We start from the raw sequence: 15,867 nt of genomic DNA on the forward strand, positions 1-15,867 counted from the left end.
CAATCTGTATATTTATTATAGAAAACAAAGAAAGGCAGAATCTTCAGTCAGCAGTGGTGTTCAGGTTATGTGAACTATCTGAAGGATTCCTGAACTCTTCATATCTAGGAATGTAGCATTTAAAAGCTCTTAGAATTTTTCATACTCTTAGGTCCTCCTGACTTGTGTTTCAATTCGTGCATAAACTTATGTTATAAGGTCTCCGTCTGCCCTTGCTGGAGATAACATTTTTGTTTATCCAACAAAGGGTATTTTATCTTATTATTAAATTCTGACTTTGTATAGAAGGGAATTGAAGTGATAATCTATATAAATTAAGTCTTGATTAGTACATAGGGGTTATTCACTTGGATAATATGGAGTAAAATTTTAATTCATGGCTAATTACCTCCACTTCCACTACCTAGTGGCATCCCCTCACCAATATTAGTCAAAATAAATCAAATTTGGAACTACAAACCTACCCCAAATAGGGTAAGGTATATAATAAGCAATATCATCAAGTCAAATAGTATTTTTTAAACCATGTATAAGGCATCATGCTAGGTGTTACGAAGATGCATGAAATATATAAGATGTGGTTCCAACCCGCACAGAGTTTATAGACATCACACAATAAATTCTAAAGTCAAATATAAATTAATTTAAAATTATCTGCTGTTCAGCATCGTTCACTAGTGCAGCCAAACAATGTCATCTTGTTGAAAGGCATTGGTAGTAAAAACTGTGCCTGGAATACCCCTCTTTCAAAGGTTTTGTAGCTTTGATATAGTGAGGGACACGAACAAGATCCTTTTACATTTTTCTTTTTGCTTGTTAGTCTTGCTGTGCTCATAAATCCATGACAGAAAGCCCCCTCCCCTGAGACTTTCCACTTCCTTTTCTGGCTTTCACTGTTGCAGAGGCTGCTATATTCACGACATGTGGCCTACAGAGTTCTCAGGATGTAAGCAAGCCAAACTGAAGACCAAATTTGTAGTTCTTGCTCTCCTAAACAGATGCATATGTGGCACTTCAGCTCTTCTAGATTACAACAGAATTTAGGTGTATGCATAAGTCTAATAAGTCTTCCTCATACTGAACTTCCTAATACTACTCCCCTTTTCTATCTTTTCAACCCACATGACCACCATTAGACAGATAGTCAGAACCAGAAGGAAGTGAAATGCTCACTCAACAAGCAGAGCATCTTTCTCAATGCGGTTATCATAGACAAGACACACTATGATAGAATTGGTGCTGCTATGTATTCTTTTTGAGGTATAGAGACTAAAAGAAACTATATTCGATTAGGTAAATAGAAAAGCAAACATTCTTAGCCCATGGCAGTCTCATTTTTTGGTTCAGCACCCTTGTCCACCTCAACTTCTATTCACTGGGTCCTCCTAGCCTTCCCTCTGCCCTGTACCCCACCACCCCTTCTAATTGTGTTATAGGGGCCTTTCGAGACTTGGTGAGAGAAAATAACTCACCTGGAAGGGATAAGGGAACCTTTCAATGATTGAAATTTGCTCCATTTCACTGGACTCTTCACCTCTTCTCTGTAATGAAGTAAGAAAAAATGGTAATTGGTTGATGCATTGCTCTTTTCTGAATTTCCTTAGTTACTAGAAGCCTTTTGCTGTGGCTTCAGAAGTTGCTCCTGCACAGACAAGGCTGATTCTTAGTGATTACTTTCTATAGGCCAATAGGGACACATATCCAATAGGACCCAGCACATACCCAGTCAAGAGAGACTCAAGTATTTCAAATCACTGGGAAAATGGAGGTTTCTAAAAAATTGTTGTTGGGACAAGTATTTAACCACTAACGTTGTGGGGAGGAGAGGAGTTAGGTAGCTATGTTACACCATACACCAAAGAAAATTCCAGATGGATTCAAGAGCTTAATATAAAAAATAAAACTATGAATGACTGCGAGTAAATATAAGTGATTATTTATATAATCCTGTGGGAGGCAAGCTTTTTCTAATACAGTGATAAAACTTAGAACTATTAAGAAAAAGCTGAACTAATTTGATGACATAGGCTTTAAATCCCTATATGGCAAAAAGCAACATAAACAAAATTGAAAGATAAAGGATAAACTGAAAAACATTTTCAACATACTTTACAGTTAAAGGATAAATGTTCTCATATCAAGATCTCTTTAAAAGTATTAGAAATGAGGTAAACATCTCAACATAAAATATGGACCAAAAATTAATGGGCAATTCACAAATAAAATATAAATGAGCAGTAGACCAACTTTATGAGTAAAAGAAATTGCAAAATAAGTTAGCAATAAAATGCTATTTTTTTTTGAGATGGAGTCTTGCTCTGTCACCCAGCCTGGAGTGCAGTGGTGCAATCTCGGCTCACTGCAACCCCCACCTCCTGGGTTCAAGGGATTCTCCTGCCTCAGCCTCCCGAGTAGCTGGGATTACAGGCTCGCACCACCATGCCCAGCTAATTTTTGTATTTTTAGTAGAGACAGGGTTTCACCATGCTGGTCAGGCTGGTCTCAAACTCCTGCTCATGATCCGCCTGCCTTGGCCTCCCAAAGTGCTGGGATTACAGGCGTGAGCCACCGCACCCCACCTGAAATGCTATTTTTCTTGGCTGTCAAATTAACTAATATTTAAAATATCTAGTGTTGAGCCGGGCACAGTGGCTCACGCCTGTAATCCCAGCACTTTGGGAGGCCGAAGTGGGAGGATCACTTGAGGTCAGGAATTCGAGATCAGCCTGACCAACCTGGTGAAATCCCATCTCTACTAAAAATACAAAAATTAGCCAGGTGTGGTGGTGGGCGCCTGTAGTCCCAGCTACTCAGGAGGCTGGGGCAGGAGAATCACTTGAACCAGAGGCGGAGGTTACAGTGAGTGGAGATCGCACCACTGCACTCCAGCCTGGGCAACACAGTGAGAATCCGTCTCAAGTAATAATAATAATAAAAATAACATAAAATATCTAGTGTTGGAAAAAACGTACAGAAACAGGCACTCTCATACATAGCTTGTAGGTGTGTATGAAATTCAATTCCACTTCTAGAAAATGAAATAAAAAGATAAAAATAACCAAAGTGCACAGATTTTCTTAAAGAGAAGAACAAAATTTTACTTCTAGGAAATTATCATAAGGAAAAGAATAAAAAAAGTACAGAAAGATGTATGCAAGATTGTTCCTCTCAACATGGTTTATACTATCAAGTACTTGTAGACAAACTGAATGTGTAATAATGGGAGATTAGTTAAACAAATCACAATACATCCATAATAGGGAATACCATGCAGTTATTAAAATTCTGTTATTAAAGAATATCTATTGCCATGGGGAGATATTGTTACATTGAAAAAGTAGGTTACAAAGCAAGCTGTGTACTATGAGTCTATGTTTTAAATATACAACATATATATATAAGTGTATGTGTATGTGTTCTTAGTGAAGAAAAACATCTGTAAGTCTGTATACACCAATATGTTAATAGTTGTTTTAACTGAGTAACAGGATTATGAATCATTTTAATCTTTTTGTGTTTTTTATATATTCCAGAGTTTCTATAATAAATATGCAATTCTCTTGTGATCAAGAAAATACCGAAAATGGTCAGACACAGTGGGTGGCTCACGCCTGTAATCTCCACACTTTGGGAGGCTGAGGCAGGCGGATCACTTGAGGCCAGGAGTTCGAGACCAGCCTGGCCAACATGGTGAAACCCCGTCTCTACTAAAAAAATATGAAAAATTAGCTAGGCATGGTGGTGCACACCTGTAATCCCAGCTACTTGGGAGGCTGAGGCATGAGAATTGCTTGAACCTGGGAGGTGAAGGTTGCAGTGAGCCAGGATGGCACCAATGCACTCCAGCCTGGGCAACACAGTGAGATTCTGTCTAAAAAAAAGAAAAAGAAAAAAAGAAAATAATGAAATTGATATATATTTTTTAAAAGTGAACTCAGGAGATCGAGACCATCCTGGCTAACACGGTGAAACCCCGTCTCTACTAAAAATACAAAAAATTAGCAGGGCGAGGTGGCGGGCGCCTGTAGTCCCAGCTACTTGGGAGGCTGAGGCAGGAGAATGGCATGAACCTGGGAGGCGGAGCTTGCAGTGAGCAGAGATCTCGCCACTGCACTCCAGCCTGGGCGACAGCGAGACTCTGCCTAAAAAAAAAAAAAAAGTGAACTCAAAAGTCAGTAGGTTTTATGCCTCTCGCTCTGGAAAGTGAGAAGAGAATAAATAGTAAGGTAGTAAAGGATATTATGTGACTCAGAGCCCTAGGATTATGGCATTCAGACTTAAGCCTCTAAATCTGATCCTGAGGGAACTGAGGGAATAAAACCAATGATCTCTGACCAGTTTGAAAACTAGATACACGGCCGGGCGCGGTGGCTCACGCTTGTAATCCCAGCACTTTGGGAGGCCGAGGCGGGCGGATCACGAGGTCAGGAGATCGAGACCACAGTGAAACCCTGTCTCTACCAAAAATACAAAAAATTAGCTGGGTGTGGTGGCGGGCACCTGTAGTCCCAGCTACTCGGAGAGGCTGAGGCAGGAGAATGGCGTGAACCCGGGAGGCGGAGCTTGCAGTGAGCCGAGACTGCGCCACTGCACTCCAGCCTGGGTGACAGAGCGAGACTCCGTCTCAAAAAAAAAAAAAAAGAAAAAAAAAGAAAACTAGATATAGCATCATTTAAAAGTTTGTATTAACAAATTTTCCAGGTTTAGTGAGATGTTCTGAATATGAAAGAAAGAAGCTAAGATTTTTTATAACCAATGTGGTAGAGTGAAGAATTTTTAAAGGAAACTTGACTGTGTTCCATGTTGCACAGCATCACCAGTCTATTTACAGAGAATTTAAATGTTGCAAATTTCTTCAAATCTGCTGTTCCCCATCTCAGACATTGGTCTCTTCTTACCGGAATCTGTCTTTCAGGAGGGGGATTTTTTTCAGGAACCACTGTTTCAACGCAAGTGATCTTCTCAACATCTATTGAACCCTTCTTACTGCCTCTTCTCTGAGAAATAGAATGAGGAAGAAAACGGAGAAAGATTAAGAGGGATTAAGCAACCAGATGATTAGATTTTGTTATCTAATCATTCAACGTAGTGAGGTAGCACCCACAGTCTACATCAGGACCTGTCATGTGGGGGAAGAAAAAAAAAATCCTTCCAGATCTATAAATCTATGACTACCAAATGGAGGGCAAATACCATGGAAGAGTGAATGACTGTATGTACCTTCCTCATAGGAAGTAAGGAAGCAATTTCCAACTCTTTGATTTCATTCTCAACAATCATTTAATGAGTGCTCATCAATTCCAAGATTCCATGGTAATATTTTCCTTGTGGCTTCTTAAGACCTTTGACTTTCCGGCTTTAGCTAGTTATAGGCTAGGAAATATTTAGCTGACTTTGAAGGGACTTAGGTCCATTCTACTCTCCTCCTCCTACCAACGAAAATTTATCTTTTCCCCAAGAAAGATCTAAGGCCAGGTCCTTGACAGCTTGAAACTCAGGTTTCATAGTCGAGAAACTTACCCCACGTTCAAAGTCATACTCATAGTAGGAGAGTTTGTGCACGGTCAAGAGAAACAGGCGCTTCTTGAAGTTTAGAGGTGATGTTTTCTTTTTCTGTTGGGATCGCTTCAGAAAGATGCTCTCCAGAATCACTGCGGCCATAGTTTCTTCTTTCTGGAGTTCACCTGTGTGCTGTTGATAATGAAAGTTCCTGAGGACCCAGGACATTAATCCTCATCTCTCTTGGTTCCCCCTCAGCCTAGCTACCTAGTTTCAAATGGAACAAAAATGTGCACAGCTCACAAAATAATTTCTTCCTACCACCCTCCTCCCACAGCCCCCAGCACTGTCAGGTTTCAGGTATAATGGATGCACACTGAATTGGGGGGTATTGGTTCGATGCTGTGAGCTCATATAAACTGGGTTCTTATATAAGGCAATGGAATGCTCTAGATGTTAAATGGCATGCACCTGTGTGCTTGGTAAGGCGTAGAGGTAGCTTTACACTATTCACCTTTATATGATATGTGTAGAATCTGTGAAAAGCAAAAGTATCTGTGCAGCTGTTGATCTTGATATACCCAGAAGGGATAATGCAGGTGCCAGAACTCCACTGAGGCAGATATTGGACTTTCAGTTCCCAATTTCCTAGATGGTGAATATAATTTTTCAAACATTGTCCCACTGGGGTCTGTAACCAAGGGAACTAATAAGGATATGGAGGCTGCACCTGCAGTTCTGGACACACACTAACTGCTGCCCAACTGATTTTGCCCACACACACTGACCTAGCTACAAAGGATAGAAGCTTTGTTCTAAAGTTGAAAACATAATTTTTTTTGGTGGGTTTTGGTGGGGGGGTAGTTGTTGTTTTCTGACCTTTTCCCCATTTAGCTTAAATTAGTTCTTTTAGACAGCATCATGCAAAAGTGATGCAACTGTCTTACTGATATGGATGCTACTTCTGTTCATTTATGAAACGCAACTTATTTAGCCTCCCCAAACCTACAGTACTCCAGAAGGATTCAATTTAGGTAACTGAAACACAGAAAGATAAATAAAGTTCCCAAAGTCACCATTGGCTTTTTTATTCACACCAAGCAACACTTCATATCAGTTATTCACTTACAGTTTATGCACAATGTAATATTATTACTAATTCCGAACTTTCGTTGGAAAGATAAAGTGAAAACAAATGCTGTCATAAAAATAGAACACTAGGCCAGCGTGGTGGCTCACATCTGTAATCCCAGCACTCTGGGAGGCCGAGGCTGGCGGATCACCTGAGGTCAGCAGTTCAAGACCAGCCTGGCCAACATGGCAAAACCCCGTCTCTACTAAAAATTCAAAAAATAGCCGGGCGTAGTGGCGGGTGCCTGTAATCTCAGCTACTCAGGAGGCTGAGGCAGGAAAATCGCTTGAACCGGGGAGGGGGAGGTTGCAGTGAGCCAAGATTGTGCCATTATACTCTAGTCTGGGCAACAAGAGTAAAACTCCGTCTCAAAAAACAAAACCAAAAACAACAACAAAAAAACACTAAGTAAGTAATGAAAAAATCACCAGCCCTCCACTCATTTTATTAGAGGTAGGGATTTTTCCTCTGGCGGGGGGGTGGGGGTGGGAATTTGTCTATTTTTTAAGTAAACTCCTTATTCTTATGGTGGCACCGTGGAAGCAGAATGAATAAAGTCAGCAGTTTTTTTCTACTTTTTAAGCAGATTATTGCTCACACTAGGAAAGCAAGGGAGTGAATTTTATCAAAGCCTGAGGGCTATCCACACTGTTATTTTGCTCTTTCCTGTGGTGTAGGAGGTTCTATTCTCATGCTGGGGAGATGAAAATAGGTCAAAGGAACACCAGGGGTGTTCTCGACGATCGCTTTGCCACTTATCTACCATGTGTATGCCACTATCTTCTGGAGGTGGATTAATTCAATGTTTTGTAAATTAGATTTTGAGAAAAATTGGGCAAGAGAGCAAACCTTTTCCTCCACCCTGCCACACACCCTGACTCCCTGGTTTAAATGGTCTCTCACTGGAGTGACAAATTGATGGGTTTACAATCAGCCCTTCCCAACACTCAGTTTTAGCTCTAAACTCAAAGAGGTTCATTTTAACATTACAATTATGCATTTACTCAGGAGTAGTGGTAACCAAATAATACTACTCTATTCTCAGGAACTACCAACTCATTGAGATCCCTGTAATCATACCACAATTGTTCTTGTGGCAAATTATAATTAAGTACCTCTTCACAATCAAAGACTCAAATTACAGGATAAAAAATAAAACCCTAAATAAATTGAGTACCGTGACCAGTAAATGGGGTCAGAAGCATCCCAACAAACCACGTCTGGTGTACTTCTCTTAGCTGAATAAATTGCAGGCAGCATTTTATCTTTAGTTTTGTTGCAGGCTCTTGGTGGATACATTCCCTGCTTAGACCCACCGTCTGTTTCATTCTTGGCCCCTGCTCTTACTTCCTATAAGACAAGTCCTTCTGGAAGCTGCCTCTACTCTTTTTCTGTTTTAGAACAAATCCAGTTTGTACAAGAGGAAGTCTTCCTCTCAAGTATCTGTGTTTGGGCAGGGTTTAGTGCTGCTCTGACTATGAGGAAGTAAGCAAGTCTCTCACTAGCCATCGCCCCTCTGAGCAAAAGGTGAAATGGCCTCCACCTCTAGATCATTGAGCTAGAGGTCTACCAGAATTGCCATGATTTGGTATCACCTTCTTTGGCTGCTTTTCTCCTATTTCTTGTGATGCAGTGCAGACTCACACATCCTGAAAATGTGATAGCTCTTCCTTAGGCGCCACTGGTCCATCACTCAATAATGTGAAAGGAAAGGGATCCATCTTTGAGTCCTCCAGAAGGCTGGTGTGTAACACACAGCTCTGAGTTAAAAAGTAGTTAGAGGGTAAAACTTCTGTGGGTACTTATTGTGAAAGGCCCCATTTTTTTTTTTTTTCAGACGGAATCTTGCTTTGTTGCCCAGGCTGGAGCACAGTGGCACAATCTTGGCTCACTGCAACCTCCATCTCCTGGGTTCAAGCAATTCTCCTGCCTCAGCCTCCCAAGTAGCTGGGATTACAGGCATGTGCCACCACACCTGGCTAATTTTTGTATTTTTAGTAGAGGTGGGGTTTCCCTATGTTGGCCAGGCTGGTCTTGAACTCCTGACCTCAGGTGACCTACCTTGGCCTCTCAAAGTGCTGGAATTACAGGTATGAGCCACCGTGCCTGCCCAGTAAAGGCTCCAATTTTTTTTAAAACAATTTCAGTAGCCTACAGAGTCGGTTTGACCACAAAATATGCACAATGATGGCTGACCCTGAGCTCCACTCTGGGTGAAGGGTGGAAATGGAAATGACTTGAATGTCTCAGACATACACAAACACACACACACACACACACACACACACACACACCACTGTTGTTTATAGAAAGAAAGAAATGGGGGAGGAGAAATAATAGACATAGAGCTCTTCATTTAAAATATGGGGTTCCAGTGTTACAATGTTCTCTTTATTAAATTACAAATGCAAAGATTTTTACATGGCCACCTTTTGCAGCCTCCCAGCTCCCTATGGAGCAGCAGAATTCAGAAAGACAAAGCTTATTAACAAGAGGTCAGCCATCATACAAACTGCACTATGCCAAGGAATTAATAGAAATAGCACTTGCAGAATCAGTAAACTAAACCATCTTGGGCTCTTATCTTCGCTCATAAGATAAAATACTATTAAGAATAATAAGGCCAGGAGCGGTGGCTCACACCTGTAATTCTAGCACTTTGGGAGGCTGAGGCTGGTGGATCACTTGAGGTCAGGAGTTAGAGACCAGCCTGGCCAACGTGGTGAAATCTCATCTCTATTAAAGATACAAAAAATTAGCCAGGCGTGGTGACAGGCGCCTGTAGTCCCAGCAACTCAGGAGGCTGAGGCAGGAGAATCGCTTGAACCCAGGAGGTGGAGGCTGCAGTGAGCCAAGATCATGACACTGCACTCCAGCCTGGAGTCTCAAAAAAAAAAAAAAAAAAGAAGAAGAAGAATACCAGAGCAAAATTCAGAAAACTACACAGCCAGCCTATGATTGGGAAGAGTCTATGAGATATGACTTAAAATAACCAGTCAACTGTACTTCAAATGACTACTTAGCCAAAATATCCAAGAAGTAGTGTTTTCTCTTGATTTCTCCTTGAAAGTACTACTCAATTGGCTAGGAAGATTCTGGCCATTCCCTATCTTTCCCTAGGGGGATGGAATGGAACTTCTGTTCCTTTCAGTGACTTCTACCTGTCAGACATTTTACAGGCATTATTTCATTTATTCCTCACCACAGACAGATGAGGAAACTGACACTCATAGAGGTTATGTGACTTGTCCAGCCTCATCCATCTATAGCTCTTGGCGTATCATCCATAGCCCTTGCTCTTTTTGTGGTGTTTCATTGCCACTGGAGGGATTTTTGTTTGTTTATTTGTTTTTTGGTCTTCGATGAGGTTGATGCCATCTGCCTTGGGGCCCCTGTCATTCTCCATGGCTATCATCAAAGAGCAGTTGTGACAAACTCCTCTCCGTTTTCTAGGAATGTTCAGCAAGAGAGGAAATGGTGGTAAATATAGGAGATAACAGAGTATTCAAGATCCTAAGCTCTTTCCTCTGCAATATTCCTCCAGGCTGGTAAGGATGATCTGTCCCTGTTAACTGTCAACTATACTTTTTTGCACTTGAGGACTCTTCTTAGCCTTGCCAGTTTTTCTTACATTTTCCCTCTTTAAATCATTCCCAAGGAGAGTCTGTCTAACTAGTGAATTTCTAGAGTCACTTGTTGTTTCCTTTCCTGGATGTTTCATTGTTGATGGAATGAAAGCACAGTGTTTACGTGGAACATCCACCCTTCTCTGTCCCTAGGGTTCTTATTGCTTACTGTGAATATAAAACTTTGATCAAATGTACCTTCTTTTTTTTGAGACAGGGTCTCACTCTGTCACCCAGGATGGAGTGCAGTGGCAGCCTCCACCTCCCGGGCTCAAGCGATCCTCCTGCCTCAGCCTCTCAAGTAGCTGGAACTACAGGTGTGCACTACCACACCCAGCTAATTTTTAATTTTTTTGTAGAGACACGGGTCTCACTTTGTTGCCTAGGCTAGTCTCAAACTCCTGGATGCAAGTGATCTTCTTGCCTCAGCCTTCCAAAGTGTGGAGATTACAGGCGTGAGCTGCCACACCTGGACTCAAATATACTTTGTTTTATATTATGAAATATTTCAAATAGAAAGTACAGAGACTATAACATTACAATCTTGGACTCACCGCTTAGCTCTACAAAATCCTAACATTGTGCCATATTGCCTCACGTGTTAAGAACTGAAATACTATCTATATAATCAAGACCCCTTTATGTACTCCAAAATCTTAGTCTTCTCCCTCCGTAGAGATTACCAATATCTTGAATTTGGTGTTTATCATTCCTAGGTATGTTTTCATATTATTATTACAGATGTAAGTATCTATAAAAGATATATAGTATTGGTTTACGTGCTTAAAATTTACATATGGCCAGGTGCGGTAGCTCACGCCTGTAATCCCAGCACTTTGGGAGGCTGAGGTGGGTGGATGGCACGGTCAGGAGTTAGAGAGCAGCCAGCCTGACCAACATGGTGAAACCCTGTCTCTACTAAAAACACAAAAACTAGCTGGGCCAACGCTACTCTCCCAGCTACTCAGGAGGCTGAGGCGGGAGAATCCCTTGAACCCGGGAGGCAGAGTTTGCAGTGAGCCGAGATCTTGCCATTGCACTCCAGCCTGGGCAACAAGAGTGAAACTCCGTCAAAAAAAAAAAAAAATTATGTATATATATGGTACACATTCTTCAGCAACTTGCTTTTTTCCCCTCAATATAATATGTTAGGATTTATCTGGGTAGTTCTATTTCATATGTTTTAATTCATTTTTATATGCATAAAATATTCTATATGATGATACATTCCAATTTATGTATTCTTTCTCCTGTTGATGGACATTTAGGTTGTTTGTTTTCAATGATAATCAATACTGCTGTGAACATTATTTTGATTTTTTGATCTCAGAATGAATTCTCAGTTACTTAGACAAAGTGGCAAACCCAGGTCCAGCTTATCTTTTGGACTATGCACTTTGCATCATTCCTTCTTGCCTTTTCAGTCCTGTCTTCCTGATGCTTCACTATGAAATGTGGTAGAATTATCAACTATCTCTAGTGGGAGGTTAAATTTGGCCTACAGAAAATCTCTTCCCAGTCCCAAGAAGCATCCTTCACGTTCTGAGATTTCAGTTGAGAATTCCTTGGCCTTGGGACCAGAAGAGAAGTCTTCTTTAAAATATCATAACCGGCTGGGCGCGGTGGGTCACACCTGTAATCCCAGCACTTTGGGAGGCTGAGGCAGGTGGATCACGAGGTCAGGAGTTCGAGGCCAGCCTGACCAACATGGTGAAACTCCGTCTCTACTAAAAATACAAAAATTAGCCGGGCGTGGTGGCGTGCACCTGTAATCCCAGTTACTCAGGAGGCTGAGGCAGGAGAATCGCTTGAACCCAGGAGGCAGAGGTTGCAGTGAGCTGAGATTGTGCCACTGCACTTCAGCCTGGGTGACAGAGTGAGACTCCGTCTGAAAAAAAAACATGAAAAAAGAAAAAAAATATCATAACCACAGCAACAAAGCAAGCTTTAATCTTGTTAAATTCCCAAGATGGTTTTGTTCGGGCCGCAGTGAAACCTAATTATTTTATGATAAGCTTCATAGTTAAGGCTACAGGGGACCAAATTTGTGATGAAGGCATCAAGCCAAACTCAATTTTCTGGCTGCATGCTGACCAGGGAAACTCTCCTGCTGTAGTCATTTACAGGAGGCCTTAGGGCTCTCTGGTTCTTCCACAGCAGTTCATGTTTTATTTATTTATTTATTTGTTTTTGAGACAGAGTCTCGCTCTGTCATCCAGGCTTCAGTACAGTAGCGCAATTTTGGCTCACTGCAGTCTCTACCTCCCAGTTTCAAGCGATTCTCATGCCTCAGCCTCCTGAGTAGCTGGGACTACAGCCGCACACCATGACGCCTGCCTCGGCCTCCCAAAATGCTGGGATTACAGGCCTGAGCCACCGCGCCTGGCCTTATGTTTTTAGCATTTTACATTTTTCTTCTGTGGTTTTGGAAACTTCTAGGTCTCTGTGATTCATCGTCTCTTTTTGTCTTGCACTAGCGACAATATATTCTGGCCAACTGATGATGGAAGGAGAGCCAGAGAGCCAATCTGCAAATTTATAGTCAGTGCCAGATCAGATCGGTGGTAATACTTTCAATATTCTCCCTCTGCTCTGAGGGTGACTGCTGGGGTGTCTGTCTTTCACTCTGGACTTGTGTGCCCCTTTGGCCTTCTTTTTCAACCTAGTTTTTGTTTTCCTTGGCTTAAACATTTTATTTATTTTTTCCATCGATATCAAAATAACACACGCAGCTGGGTGCAGTGGTGTGCACCTGTAGTCCCAGCTACTCAGGAGGCGATATTGGAGGATTGCTTGAGCCCAAGAGTTCAAGGTCAGCCTGAGAAACATAGGGAGATCCCCATCTCAAAATAAAACAAAATATAGTAAAATAAAACATGCTTATTGTAGAAAATATGTCAAGTACAGGGATATAAAAAAGAAAAAATCATTCATAAACTCATCCAGAGGCATTAATATTTCAGCATATTCCTTTTTTTTTCTGTGCGTGTTTCTTATAATATTTGAGATCATATTGCACATTCGGTTAATTTACCTATTTTTCGTAACATCTATGTATGTATGTATGTATGTATGTATCCATCCATCCATGCATTCAAGGTACCTTTTTCCAAAAAAAGATCTAATGTTCTTATTTAACATAATTCCTAATTATTTTCCCATGTTATTAGGATCTCTATACAAGCACCATTTCCAGAGTCAAAAAAGTGTGTGCATTTTGCATTTGGATACATACTGCCAAAATAGTTTCCAGAAACATTGTCCCAATTTCAGCTCCAAATAGTTTTAGAGAGCCCCCTTTCTCATTATCCTTATCTGTTTTCTGGTCCATTTCTAATCATTTTTTAAACTCTGGTTTTACCACAGACAAATCTGTTTTTTTTTTTTTTCATTGAGTCAATGATCTTAAACTCCAGTATATTCCAACCTCCAACTTGTCTAAAACTTAACTTCTCTTGACTCTAGAATTTCCTTCTTCTAGGGTGAGCTAACAGACTACAGTTTGTTTTATGTTCAGGGAGGTAGGGCAGTGAGATGAGCTTCTCCTTGAGATTCAAATAACCAATATAATCCTAAAGACATCTTGTGAGAACTTTCTAAGAGCGGAGAGAAGAGCCTGGTATTAAAGCTTCTGGGTTTCCAATGCTCTCAGATCGCCCTCAGCCACTGCACATGAATCTCCATAGAAACTGAAAGTCACACGTGGCCCAATTGTTTCAGGGTCCTCAGAGGAGTTCTCCCTCCTCCTTCCCCTCCCCAGATGGCTTCATGCATAACCAAGTAGCTTTGGAGTCAAATATGTCAAGGCCTCTTTTCTAGCTTCTTGTTGAGCACTGTGTCACTGAAAATTCTAGTTCTTCCTTATTTTCAGTAGTTAGCAATCAGATCTCAGCAATCAGATCATTGCGGGGGTAGAAGGGGGTATCTGATAACTCTTTGGAGAACACCCAAACTTTGGTTTTCGAAAGCTGTATCTTGCTTTTATACCTAAGTCACTTCCTGATATGGGTCTAGTCCACTGAAAGGAAACTCTATAGGAAATTTGCTTGAATGGAAATAGCAAATCATAGTGATAATTTAAAATTGCACCAATCCCCCATAACTGGATGGAAAGTTACATTAGTTCACACCATAAGGAGTTTACAAAGAATTCCAGGCTGGGTGCGGTGGCTCACGCCTGTAATCCTAGCACTTTGGGAGGCCCAGGCAGGCAGATCACCTGAGGTTGGGAGTTCGAGACCAGCCTGACCAACATGGAGAAACCCTGTCTCTACTAGAAATACAAAATTAGCTGGGCGTGGTGGCGCATGCCTGTAATCCCAGCTACTTGGGAGGCTGAGGCAGGAGAATTGCTTGAACCTGGGAGGCGGAGGTTGCAGTGAGCTGAGATCCCGAGATCATGCCATTGCACTCCAGCCTGGGCAGCAAGAGTGAAACTCCGTGTCAAAAAAAAAAAAAAAAGAATTCCAAACAAAACATCAATAGCCATATGCAATGGAAATTTGGATTTCAACACAAGCAAGCAGTTTAAATAGTTTGAATATAAAAGGAGTCAGAATAGACAGGACAAGCCCTAAGGGACACTGTTTGGGTATAATGCTTTAGGTTGCCATGAGTATTTGCATTTTGTGGCTTATCTGGAAAGTGACATTGTTTTATCAAATAACTGAGGCTCCAGAGAGGCTATAGCACTCTTGCTTCTGGGGCTTGGCATGCAAAATGAGGGAAGGAACAGAGCTAATACACAACTAGCAGCAAAGATGACAGCCTCTGAGCTGTGTAGACCGCCCCCCACCCCCCAACAGCCGCTGGGCTTTGCTGCTGCCCTGCCTCTAGACATGCATGGCATGAGATAAAGACTTTCAGCTTTGAGAGCTAGGTGGCCAAGAAATTGGAATTTCATTTGGAGTCTGGGCAACTTATCCGAGGATGTCTTGATTGGGGTTACCAATCACTTTTATTCTAAATGTCATATCATTTGCTCTAGGTAGGCCCTCTGGGGGACATTGGCAGGTCTGAGGCAGAGTAAAAACTATAGCAAATACTGAGATCCAGCACTTACTATTGCCAGGCCCTGTTTTAAAAGCTTTACATGTATTTGCACATTTACTGCTCACAACCACCTTATGGGGAAGGTACTAGGCAGGCAGGGAGGAAGAAAGGGAAAGGGAAAGGAAAAGGGAAAAGAGCGGGGGAAGAAAGGAGCAAGAAAAAGTCAATACAATTCGGCAATTATTTATTAAGTGCTAACTGTATGTCAGAGTCTGGTAATCAACAGAACAGAGGAGGGTATAATGAAGAGGGGATACAGGTAGAGAAAGGAGGATGAGTGGGAAGAGGAGGAGGTTGGAGAGGAGGAAAGGAAAGGAGAAATAATGAAGACAAGAGAAAAGTAAGCCATGCACATGGAGGGCAATGGTAAGAGGAGAAACCTTTGCCACAACCTCAGGGGTTGGCCGCACTGTCTGGGCTGAGGCAGAGGCTGCTTTCTCCTGGCCCGGTCTTTTACCCATTGTTACCACGAGGATGGCACAGCTTCCACACAGTCCTTTAACAAGCCAGCTCTGACCCTGGCGACATTTGGCCTGGTGCAGCTCAAGGCAGGTAGCC

General features: G+C 41.7%; 1 protein-coding gene across 5 annotated transcripts in view; it reads right to left on the reverse strand.

The window, feature by feature from the left end:
• The window catches only part of BTK (Bruton tyrosine kinase), a 37,553-nt gene that overhangs the window by 20,915 nt on the left and 771 nt on the right, over positions 1–15,867 (reverse strand). For 3 of the 5 annotated variants that reach the window (XM_055269354.2, XM_063635099.1, XM_063635100.1), the window contains exons 2-4: positions 5,521–5,691; positions 4,899–4,997; positions 1,473–1,541 (exon numbers count right to left, since the gene is read on the reverse strand). In XM_055269354.2, the coding sequence (XP_055125329.1) occupies positions 1,473–1,541; positions 4,899–4,997; positions 5,521–5,661 (309 nt within the window). In that variant the 5' untranslated portion in view covers positions 5,662–5,691. Of the gene's footprint in view, positions 1–1,472; positions 1,542–4,898; positions 4,998–5,520; positions 5,733–15,867 lie in introns of all 5 variants that reach the window. The other 2 variants (XM_063635101.1, XM_063635098.1) reach the window with 1 other exon arrangement.

Source organism: Symphalangus syndactylus, chromosome X (genome assembly GCF_028878055.3).
Source record: "Symphalangus syndactylus isolate Jambi chromosome X, NHGRI_mSymSyn1-v2.1_pri, whole genome shotgun sequence".
In the NCBI taxonomy this organism is placed as follows: Eukaryota; Metazoa; Chordata; class Mammalia; order Primates; family Hylobatidae; genus Symphalangus; species Symphalangus syndactylus.